The 11,631-nt window shown below is 39.1% G+C and overlaps 2 protein-coding genes across 2 annotated transcripts; both read left to right on the forward strand.

The window, feature by feature from the left end:
• The first annotated feature begins 3,110 nt into the window (after positions 1–3,110).
• Positions 3,111–3,842, forward strand: EDDM3B (epididymal protein 3B). The gene has a single exon (XM_054565195.1). The coding sequence runs from the start codon at positions 3,159–3,161 to the stop codon at positions 3,648–3,650; it is 492 nt and encodes a 163-aa protein (XP_054421170.1). The 5' UTR covers positions 3,111–3,158; the 3' UTR covers positions 3,651–3,842.
• A 6,113-nt stretch (positions 3,843–9,955) lies between these two features.
• RNASE6 (ribonuclease A family member k6) lies at positions 9,956–11,305 on the forward strand. Its single transcript, XM_054565196.1, has 2 exons — positions 9,956–10,220; positions 10,601–11,305. The coding sequence occupies exon 2, from the start codon at positions 10,606–10,608 to the stop codon at positions 11,068–11,070; it is 465 nt and encodes a 154-aa protein (XP_054421171.1). The 5' UTR covers positions 9,956–10,220; positions 10,601–10,605; the 3' UTR covers positions 11,071–11,305.
• Positions 11,306–11,631: the final 326 nt, after the last annotated feature.

Genomic DNA, 11,631 nt, shown 5'->3' on the forward strand with positions numbered 1-11,631 from the left:
CAGTTGGAACACTGCAGCTCCACATCTATTCCTTTCTTTACTGCTGCAGACTTCTTAGCTCTAAGAAAAGAGAAAGGACACAGACTCCACTCTGTAGATTCACATACTGATCCCCACTGCGACGTGACGTGAGTATTGAATCTGAATAGGGCAAGTTAGAGTCCAAAGGGCTGGTACTCAGGTTGTTTGGGGGGGGAAAGGCCCAGAAACACTGGAAGGGGTTTGATTGAACTTCTAGATGGTAGAGTGGAAAATGCAAAATGATCCAACTTGTAAAAAGCAAAGACCTGAATTCAACTTAGCATTAATCTCACTCATACACACCCCACATACTCCCCAATCTTTTCAAGCTTAATACATTGGAGCAGCTTGAATGCTGGTCTTCCTTTGTTCTGGCTTTTTGAGCTAGGGATAGGGTGCCACAAATGAGCATGTGCCTATTCCTTGTTCTGTACCTGGTTTAGCACTTCAGACCCTCAAAATTGCTCTCACACAAATCTTATTAGACTCTTACAGGTCTGTAAGGAAGCTATTATTAGGCTCATTTGAGCATATCATTTCTGAGAGAGATGAGAATTGGGTTAGAGTTTCTGTAGGGCCAGGTGACTCCTCATGGTAACTGAGGACAGAGAGCTGATTTAAAGTGGAGGCTTTCTCAAACATCTCTAAGCCTTGATTTTGACCAGAGTAGCTCCTGTGAGGGCAGTTTCAATCTTGGTACTTGGTTGGTTAGAATATCTCAAAATTGGCACTGGCTGGGTGTGGCTCAGTGGATTGAGTGCCAGTCTGCGAAGCAGAAAGTGCTGGTTCAATTCCCAGTCAGGGCATGTGCCTGGGTTGCAGGCCAGATCCCTAATAAGGGGCATGAGAGAGGTAACCACACATTGATGTTTCTCTCCCTCTCTTTCTCCCTCCCTCTCTCCATCTAAAAGTAAATAAGTAAAACTTTTTAAAAAAGAATACCTCAAAACTGGAATTTCTTTATGATGGTATTCTTTTTTAAAAATATATATTTTATTAATTATGCTATTACAGGTAACTCAATTTTCCCCCTTTGCCCTCCTCTGCCCTGTACCCCACTTCCCTCCAGCAACCCCCTTCCCTTAGTTCATGTTCATGGGTCGTGCATATAAGTTCTTTGCCTTCTCCATTTCCTGTACTATTCTTAACATCCCCCTAATATTTTGTACCTACCATTTACGCTTCTTAATCCCTGTGCCTTTTCCCCCACTCTACTCCTTCCTCCTCGCGGCTGATAACCCCTCCATGTGATCTCCATTTCTGTGATGCTTTTCCTGTTCTAGTTGTTTGCTTAGTTTGTTTTTTGTTTTTGTTTTTTAGATTCATTTGTTGATAGTTGTGAGTTTGTTGTCATTTTAATGTTCATAGTTTTGATCTTCTTTTTCCTAAATAAGTCCCTTCAACATTTCATATAATAAGGGCTTGGTGATGATGAACTCCTTTAACTTTACCTTACCTGGGAAGCACTTTATCTGTCCTTCAATTCGAAGTGATAGCTTTGCTGGATAGAGTAATCTAGGTTGTAGGTCCTTGCTTTTCATCACTTTGAATACTTCTTGCCAGTCCCTTCTTGTCTGTAAGTTTCTTTTGAGAAACGAGCTGATATTCTTGTGGGAACTCCTCTCTAGGTAACTCTCTGCCTTTCTCTTGCTGCTTTTAAGATTTTCTCCTTGATTTAAGCCTTGTCATTTAATTACGATGTGTCTTGGTGTGGACCTCCTTGGATCCAATTTCTTTGGGATTCTCTGTGCTTCCTGGACTTGTGTGTCAATTTCCCTTGCCAAATTAGGGAAGTTTTCTTTCATTATTTTTTCAAATAAGTTTTCAATTTCTTGCTCTTCCTCTTTTCCTTCTGGCATCCCTATGATTTGGATGTTGGTATGTTTGGAGATGTCCCAGATGCTCCTTAGCCAATCCTTGTTTTTTCTAATTTTTTTTCTTTTTGCTGTTCTGGTTGAATGCTTATTCCTTTCTTATGTTCCAAATTGTTGATTTGAATCCTGGCTTCCTCCCCTCCACTGACGGTTCCTTGTAGAGTTATCTTTATTTCACTTAGTGTAACTTTCATTCCTTCCTTTATGTTGTTGCAGTACTCAACGAGTTCTTTGAGCATCCTGATCACCAGCATTTTGAACTCTGTATCTGATAGGTTGGATATCTTTGTATTGCTTTTTTTTTCCCCCTGGGGTTCTGTGCTGTTCCTTCATTTGGGCCATATTTCTTTGTCTCCTCAATTTGGCAGCCTCCCTGAGTTGGTTTCTATGTTTTAGGGAGAGTTGCTTTAACTCTCTGTCTTACTAGCTTGGCCTGTTATAGAAAAGGCACCCATCTGGATGAATGTGGCTTCTTTAAACCCTTGGTTACAGACTTCCATATAGCTCATTTTCTGACAAATTTGGATGTTGATGAATGTGGCTTCTTTAAACCCTTGGTTACAGACTTCCATATAGCTCATTTTCTGACAAATTTGGATGTTATTTGTTTTGAGATCTAGTTGCAGTTCTTTCTATGGTTGCACAAAGAAGTGAAGCATGTCTACTTATGTCTCCATCTTGACAGGAAGTTATGATGGTATTTTTAATGGCAAATCAAGAGCACTCATCAGGATAATAATTAGGGAAATAAGCTTTGAGAAAGGAAGTGAGTTGTCAGAAGTGATGTTTCACACAGGCTTTAGGGAAGTATTATGAGGAAGTCAAGATTTAAATAAACACCATCTGCTGTCAGTTTATTGCAGCCTGATATTTCAGGGAACTAAAGCTTTCCTGCTTGGAAAATGTCTCCCAAGTCTTTACTTATCTTCTACATTCCCTTAAAAAGTGACAACACTTTCTACTTCACAGACATAAAACTAAAAGTACCATTCTCTTTCAGACACACTCTCTTATGAGAATCCATCTGTACTTTAAAACAGAGCTAGCTAGAGCACTCCTTGGTTTGGGTGGAAGAGAGGATGGAAAGGAGAAAGCACTCCTTGGTGCTCGTCTCACTCAGGCTCTAGCATATTTTCATTCTTATAAATTTTATTATCTAATGAGACTTATCTTCTATTCTGGAACCAAATAGTAAAATCGGGCCTATATGTCTACATTGGCAGGGAAGGAATTATAAGGTGGAGCTTAGCTCTTAGGACAATAATGCTTTCCTCTTTCTTCCATGTGGACCCACAGGTGACCCTGGTGACTAAGATGTCATCCTCTCTAAAGGTCCTAGGCTCTCTTTTGTTCCTGTTATTCTCTGTATATGGGCTTCTTGTAAACAGCCAGAAGCTTTCCTGGAAGGAATTCATGAAACAGCACCACCTGAGCACAAGCTGGGATTTCAGTGAGTACAGATGCAAAGATCTCATGAAAGAAATAGAAGCTCCAAAAGACAAGAACTATCACATCTTCATCTATACCTTATGGTACAAAATCGAGCATATATGCATCAGAAACTGGAGAGATCGCTACAGGAATGTATATATATGGACCCCGTATCCCTTCAAAATACTCAAGTGCTACCCAGGAAAAAACAAAAAGAGCTACAAAGAGCACAGGAGCCATAGCTACATTGAATTCCATTGTGGCGTAAATGGGTTTGTTGATAGCATAGAGGACACCCGATTGTTAGAGGTTATCAACAAATAGAAAGTCTATGCACACCTCCAGGTTTTAGAGTTAATGCTTCTTAAGTGGTGGTAGGCCTGCCTACATCAATAACCCTTACTGATCCCTACTTCACATTTATGTGTCAATGTTTTTTGACTACTTAGAGTGATGTATCACATGTTCTTTTGATATCGTGACTTCCTCTATGTTGATTCTGTCTAGAATATCCTTCTGCCCTTATTTACTTGCATTACTTTTTTTTTTCTTTTTTTAAGATTCAGCTCACATGGCATCTCTTTTTGACTAACCCAGGAATTTTCCTGATATTGACACATACTGAATGATCTTTCCTTCCCTAAATAAATTATATCATTCCAATATGTGTGATTTCTATATATGTTATATGTGCAGAGTATGTGTTGTGATTGGTATAAGTGTTAGAGGTGTGCATGATATAGATTATGCTTGGATGTGATTTGTACTGTGTGTAGGTTTAAGATGAGTGTTTTATGTTTGTAATATGCCTATGTGTATGATAAGAATGTAAATATTTATGTACTAAGCTGGGGAAAAGTTGTGACCTAAGCATTGATTGTATCAGCATGCTGAATTTCATTTAAATTGGGGGGTGTGGGCAGAGATGATTGAGTATAACATGTAGTATGGTTCCAGCTCATAGTGCTCGGTCAACATTGATTTTCTTCCTTTTCCATCCCTTGATGTGGCACTTTAATTTAGACTTTAACAAAGCCAAAAATCACAAATGCCCATCAATCTTGTCCTCTCCCTGGCTTCAGAAGATATAGATTTCTAATGTAAAAATACAGTTGGCTATCATCTATATGAAAGCTATGTTCCCAGAATTATAAAGAACCTTTTTCATCAGCTATAGAATGACAGAGGTTCCTACTAGACTCGTTTGTTAAGAATATCTTTAAGAAAGCTAATGAATTTTAGCTGGCTTAAGCATTGTGTTTCCTGAAGAACAATACATGATATACAAGATATCGGCACAGTCCAGTTTATCTGATAATAATCATTTTCACTTGGCAGAGAAATAGGGTGGGATTAGAGAACTTTAAAATGCAACTCTTCTCAAGAATGAGGCTCAAGACAAATTTTGTTGGAGGGAAGAAGTGAATTGGAGGAGGAAATGTCAAGGACATAAGTAAGTAAAGTCTACTAGAATTGTTTGTTAAATAAGCATGAAAGATACAGAGTAAGAGAAATATTTGCTTCAAATAATTTTGCCTAAGGCACGTATGGGGAGAAGAAATACCAAACATTAAAGTACAGTACTTGTGTTCTTCTTCAGCCTCATGCAATGTTGAATGACTCCAGCCTTGAAATAACTAGAGAAAAATCCATGGTACTTAAACTGGAAAAGCTGGCATTTGTACTGCCTCTCACTACCAGAACCAGTAAGTAGAGAAAAGAATTGAATCTATGGCTGCTTTATTTAGATTCTGGCAATCTGAGAAGACATTGGGATTATGTACCCTAAAATTTGTCTTAACATCTCATCTCAAGATGACCTTCTTACAGAAAGAAGGAAAGGGTAGATAGGGGATTTGAGAAAAGGTTAATCAGATAAAAGTTGCAGTCCCAGAGAAATTTTCCTAATATTTCTTTATCTGCTGATACACAGTTCTTTATCCAGGGAAAGTTTTCTCCTTGGAACACAACAGCTCAGATAAACCACCTGGGGCACAAAGGTTGAATTGCTTGTGACTCCTGGAGTCATGTAGGTCATGTATTCCAGTTTCTGGAATAACAGCTTCCACAGCATTAATTATTTAAGCCTATTAACTATAACTGAAGCTAAAATCTTTAACTCTTGAGTTCCTCTATCAGCACCAACACTTTCAATTAGGTGACTGCACACCTTCCTGCAACTCAAACCTCAATGAGTAGCCAATGAATCATGTTCCAAGGGCAGCTCCTTAGCTTTGCAGTTTTTCAGTGCACCTGGGAGATGATGGCCTATACCAACCATACCCACAAGAGATTAGGATTAACCCAGTAGGTCTTCATCAATGATCAATTTATGTATGGGGAATACTGATTGTTCTTCTCACTTGATAAATACTGCTTCCAAATGTAGTAGCATACAGGGGATGGGAAAGGGGCGAGTGGAGGTGGAAGAGGGTAGGGAGGATAAATGATAATGGAAATAATACAGTAAAAGAGAAAAAATGTTGTAGCCTATCTTGGGGTAACATATTCTGGTCTCCTACAGTCATATTTTAAAGTGATCTCTTCTGGTCTCCTACAATAAATGTACACATATACCTCATTTAAAAAAACTCTTTAAAAGTTGCTTTTATTAAAGGGTTAAAATGGTGGCTTGAAATAGTATAAGAAGAAAATGGACTTAAGTATATATTTAATATAAATAGCCTGTGTTTTTTGAGCTTTCTCATATCCACTTTGCCCCATTTGGATAGCTGCATATTCACGTCCGTTGTGGAACAATACTTTCCCTTTCCATGTGTGGTTTGGTGAGGCTGTCCATCAAGGTTCCCAATCTCATCTACAGGGCCAAGTGACAGTCATGAGAGTCAAGCTAAGCTACCTGGACACTCTTGTGGAAGATCAGAATAGACCACCCTAAAGTGTACCTCTTTGGTTTAAGGGTTGTTTTGAGAAAGAGCAGACAAAGGAGCTGTGAAAGCCGAGTATAAATTACCCTTTTGTGGATGAAAAAAGGGGTTCCGTGAAAAGGGACCTCATAGGTGATACGATCACAAATTCCTAACTGGGCAGATCAAGGTGGATAAGTCAGTCCTTGGCATTAACTTTTCAGTAAAAAGTAACCAAAGCAAGCCTTGTCCTTTTGTGTGTGTGTGTGTGTGTGTGTGTGTGTGTGTGTGTATCTACCTTTGAAATAAGCGGTAACCACACTTAAGAAGGCACATAATTTTATTAACTATCATGTAATCCAATCCCCACCTTTTCCTCTCCCACCTCTTCCTTACTTTCCTTCCTTAATTTCAAATGCATGAATTAAACTGTTATTCTCCAGAGTATTTGAGATCCTGCTCTCCTAGCATATGTTGTCAGTTCGGCTGAAATAAATTCATAAAAATTCTCCATCTCTTTGAGTTACTCATCTCTGAGTTTTTCTCATGTATACTATGAGATGTTCCTGTTAATAATTTCTGTTTGTTTTTCTCTTGTTAATGTGTCTTTTGTTACAGAGGCTGTAGCTGAGAACCTGTAAGGACAGAAGAAAGAAGACAGGACAGGACAAGAGAAGATTTTTTTCTTCTGTACACTGTCTTCAGAGTCTGAATTTCAAGTAGTTATGCAGGATGAAAATATAAATTTAAAGTGGATTTATACCAGTTAGGCCCCGATCTCCAGCTAGCCTTTACTGGGTTCCAGATATTTCCAAAGACCAATCCTTCTGCTATATTCTTCATATGTAATCTCTCCCAGATTCTTTCAATAAATTCCCACCCTACTCCTACCACCATTCCATTTCCCCCCCCTTAATTTAGCTCAAAATGATTTGGATTGCTTGCAACCAGAAAACACTAATGAATAAATTCTATCTACAACATTTGTAATCTTTCATGATCATGAAAGCCATCCAAATTTTGGAATTTTCCATGTATACTAGGTGCATATCCTACAAGAAATATCAACTCTCTTTAGGAAAGCACATAATTCCCTCCATAATCTGACTTCTGCCCACTCCTCTACGCTCATCTCCTATCATTCACTTCACTTTTCTCTTAACAGCAGTCATACAGTCATACCTAGCCAATTACAGTTCCAGGAATATGCCACACACATTTCAGCCACTGAAACTTCTTTCTTACTTGTTACTACTGCCCTATGTTTATAACTCAGTTTAGTTTTATGACCATTGAGAAGCCTATAGGTTCCAATTCACTGTAATCCCTCCCATCTGCTAAAAAACAAAATTCAACTGAGTAAATTTGAAGACCTAATTGGCTTTACTAAGTGATTCATGAATGGGGCAGCATCTCCCCTAGCAACTAGGAATGTGCTCTAAGGGGTTGTACAAAATGGAAAGTTTTATAGGAAATAGGGTGGGGCAAGAAAGCTATTAATGAAGGAAAAGAAATGATTATTTGAGGGCTGGAACATCTTTTCTTTGGGGGAAGAAAATGGAAAAGGCTTTATTATGTAGAGTGCCTCTTCTTTCTATGGAGGATGGAGAGAGCCTGCTGGACAGATTACTTTACTGGGGCTTGACCAGGAAATTCCATACTGGTCAAAGGAGATTACTTATGGATGGAGGCATGCAAGAGGCAACTGATCAGTGTTCCTTGTGCACGTCGATATTTCTTCCTACCTTTCCCTCTCTGTAAAAAATGTATAAGTAAAATCTTAAAAAAATTTTTTATAGAAAGAAAATGCCATAGACCCAAAATTGTATCACTCGTACTACAAAACCTAAATTCTTCCTCTGAATTATAGTGGAAAAAAGTTTCTTTGACTTTCTTTGGGTCCTTGGCTTGTTCTGAAAATTAAACTGATGAAGACAGATCAATAGGTAAAAAGTATATAAATTTTATTAAATTTTTACATGTACATGGGAGCTTTCACCAGAGAATGAAGGCCCAAACAAATGGCCAGAGCAGGAACCTTTTATACGTTTCAGGAAAAAAAAAACACAAAGGGGTTTGGTCTATGGGTAGCAAATGGTAAAGATAAGAGTTAGTCTGCAGATTCCTCTGGTGCCCTCTCTGGGCTGATTAAGAGTCTATCTTCAGTAAAAGAATTTATTTCCTGCCTTTAGGTTGAAAAGAGGGATGGGGAGGGGGTCTGCACTCACTGATTCTTAATTGCCTTCAACACGAAATGATTTTTATGTCTTTTTATATCAAAGAGCCATATTTTGGGGTGACAAAGTCTGGCTTCCTTCAGCATAAACAAAAAATATCTCTCCATTTACTTGACCCTATTTTTATTTTTTCTATCAGAGTTTTATAGCTTTCCTCATAGTGATCTTGTACATATTTTATTAGCTTTATACCTAAGTATTCCATTTTTCTCTGATGCTAATCTAAATGTTTGTCTTTTCTTTTGTAATTTCAAATTCCAATTGTTCCTTGATGATATATAAGAAAGCAATTGATTTTGGTACATTAACCATGTCTTCTGTAATTTTGCTATAAACAGGCATTTTTTATCCTGTAGATAATCTGAGCCATTAAAAGCATTAGACAGGAGTGTTTCACTATAATACTTATGCTCAAAGGATACTAATCTGCAAGTAATATGTAGAATGGGTTGGAAGGGAAAAAAGCTAAAGGTAGAGAGCCCATATAGGAGGCTTTCCTGTAAACTCTCCACAAATCAGTAAGGTTCTGAATAAGGGAACTGTAGTACCAATGGAAAGGAAGGAACAGATTCAATAGACAAACACCCTAAATTTTCCCTTCTCCTTCATGTGTGCAGGTGTGTTGCCAACTTTCAAGGTGGGTCAGGTTCACAGGATTCATAGAGATGGAAGAGAAGTTGCAGAGCTATGGGGATGTCTGACATGCCTTTATTCAAGGGTAGGCAATCCACACATGCTGCAAGGTGCATGTCCCCACGTGTTACACTGCATGTTGCCTGTCACCGTTCTCTCCTGTGTGTGTGGCCCATCACATGGCCATTGTCCCATGCCCCTAACTCTCTTGTATACTGAAAACAGACAAAGCCAGCAGAGAGCCAGTAGGTTGTGTAACATAGTGAGATTCTGTGCGTGTGAGCCCACTCAAGGCTCAGGAGTACTATACTTATGAGGCCCAGTCTCAAGGCTATGAGAACACCACTTATTTTAGTTCCCCAGACACCTGGGTGAGGAAGTCAGATTGCCTCCGCTTACCCTACAATGGGTCTCTTCACACAGAGTGTTCTCTCGGGGATGCACTTACCATTCTCTTCACCTAACTTCTAATTAATTCTCAAAACTCATTTCAGGTGTTGCGCCCTCCAATGATTCCCTCCTCACTACTACCTCCTCTCACTCCCTTGTCATTTCCTCCATCAGAGCTGTAATTGCTATTTATGTTTATTAATGTATAATGTATTTGGATGTTTAGCTGTCTCTTTCGTTAGATCATAAGCTCCTGAATCTGAGTAGCTCAATATATAATCTAATATATGTATACATAAATAAATAATTTACTTACATCTGTGTTAGAATTCACAACATTACCAATGATATGTGGCAGGCACTATATCAGATTTACTTGGTCTATTTTCTCTTAAGAAACAGAAGTCACAGAACTTAATAGAAACTGAAACTTCAGATCAGGAAAGAAGCATTCCACCCATATCAGGAAGTGATCGGTTCCTCAAAACTCAGTTTTGAGTCACCCTGTTTCTTTAAATAAGTTTATTCTTCTACTGTCTATACTGATGTTGACACTATTTAAACAGAAAGTTTGAAGATCTAGCATCTCATCCACACTGCCCACAAGAAGTTTACGTTCTAAGCCCTACATTTGGGCTCGAAACTCTTCCGACGCAAGCAGGCAGCTGTGACTCGCCAGGGGAAAAAACAGCCTGCAAAAGCCTCCGAGCCTGAGACTAACTGTTTATTGCTTCTACTCTCAGCTGAAGCCCCAGTGTGGACACCAGGTAAGAGAAGCCTCAGGGCGAGTGAGACTAGGACAGTGAAGATGGCTGGGAGGCCTAAGTCTAAAAGGTGGAGGGTAAACGTTTCAGGATGGAAGAGAGGAGAGACAAGATTTCTGACATCGGGGCCATCAAACACACTAGTACAGGAGAAAGAGAAGGATTAGATCTGCCAATCAGAGGAAAGGTCTCCTTATTGCATATTCCTCTTCACTGAGCTTCAGGTTCATCATAGAATTGTAAGACTCAAGTGGGAAAGATGGTTAGAAAAAACAAAAAGCTTTGACATATTAAATGGCACAATAAAAATTTAAATGGTTATAAATAATAATTTTTCTTTTATTGCTTTTACTACTACCATTATCTTCATTCTTCCTACACAGAAAAAATGGTGGTACATCTCCTAGAACACTTTCCTCAGCTCCTACTGCTGCTAGGACTATGCGGACCAGTGTGTCCAATTTATGCTTTGCCTAAGAATCTCACCAAGGCTCACTGGTTTGAAATTCAGCATATACATCCAAGTCCTCTCCAATGCAACAAGGCAATGCATGGTGTCAATAAATATACTGAACACTGTAAGCCTGAAAACACCTTTCTGCATGACTCCTTCCAGAACGTGGCTGCGATCTGTGAGTTCCCCAATATTGTCTGCAAAAATGGCCAGAAAAATTGTCACCAGAGTCCAAAGCCTGTTAAGATGACTAACTGCGATCTTACTGCAGGGAAGTATCCTGATTGCCACTACAACGATGCTGTCCAGTACAAGTTCTTTATTATTGCCTGTGACCCTCGTCAGGAGAGTGACCCTCCCTATCATTTGGTTCCTGTACACTTAGATGGGATTGTTTAAAGTTTTCATCACTTTCCTCTTACTCATTCCAAGTTCTCTTGTCATCTCTTCCACCTTTTGTTTATTTCTCTGGTTCCCATGGAGAAGAAAAAAAGGTATTGGTTGAATTAGAGTGCCAAGGGCACCAGACCAGACTTGGGACAAACAGAAATAGGATTCTTTTCTGCTTTGAAGCTCTGTGTTTCAAAGATGGCAAGAAGGAAAAGGACAACGAAGGACCCAGGCCTCCGTATTTTTAAGCTTGGAACTTTTGAAAAGCTTTGTTGTACAGCATTAACAGCAATAAAACCACTTTCTGCTGTATTCTAATGAGCATGAATAGGATTGTTTGAGAACCCTTTTGTTTTCAGAGGGGGGACCAAGACTGAGGCAGGTCTGCCCTGGCATGGTCTGGAAATAGGCCATAGTGTCACAGGCAAAGAATTTCAGAGGCACTCACATAGGAGGAGTTTAGTGATAGTGGCAATATTTATTAGAGCAAAAAGGGAAAAATGATAGTATGTGCCCAGAGAGGCAAAAAGAGCAGGCAGGCTATAAGGTAGTGACTATATGAACTCAGGA

Source organism: Pteronotus mesoamericanus, unplaced genomic scaffold (genome assembly GCF_021234165.1).
Source record: "Pteronotus mesoamericanus isolate MK-2021 breed Mesoamerican mustached bat unplaced genomic scaffold, CSHL_Meso_final contig_164, whole genome shotgun sequence".
Classification (NCBI taxonomy): domain Eukaryota; kingdom Metazoa; phylum Chordata; class Mammalia; order Chiroptera; family Mormoopidae; genus Pteronotus; species Pteronotus mesoamericanus.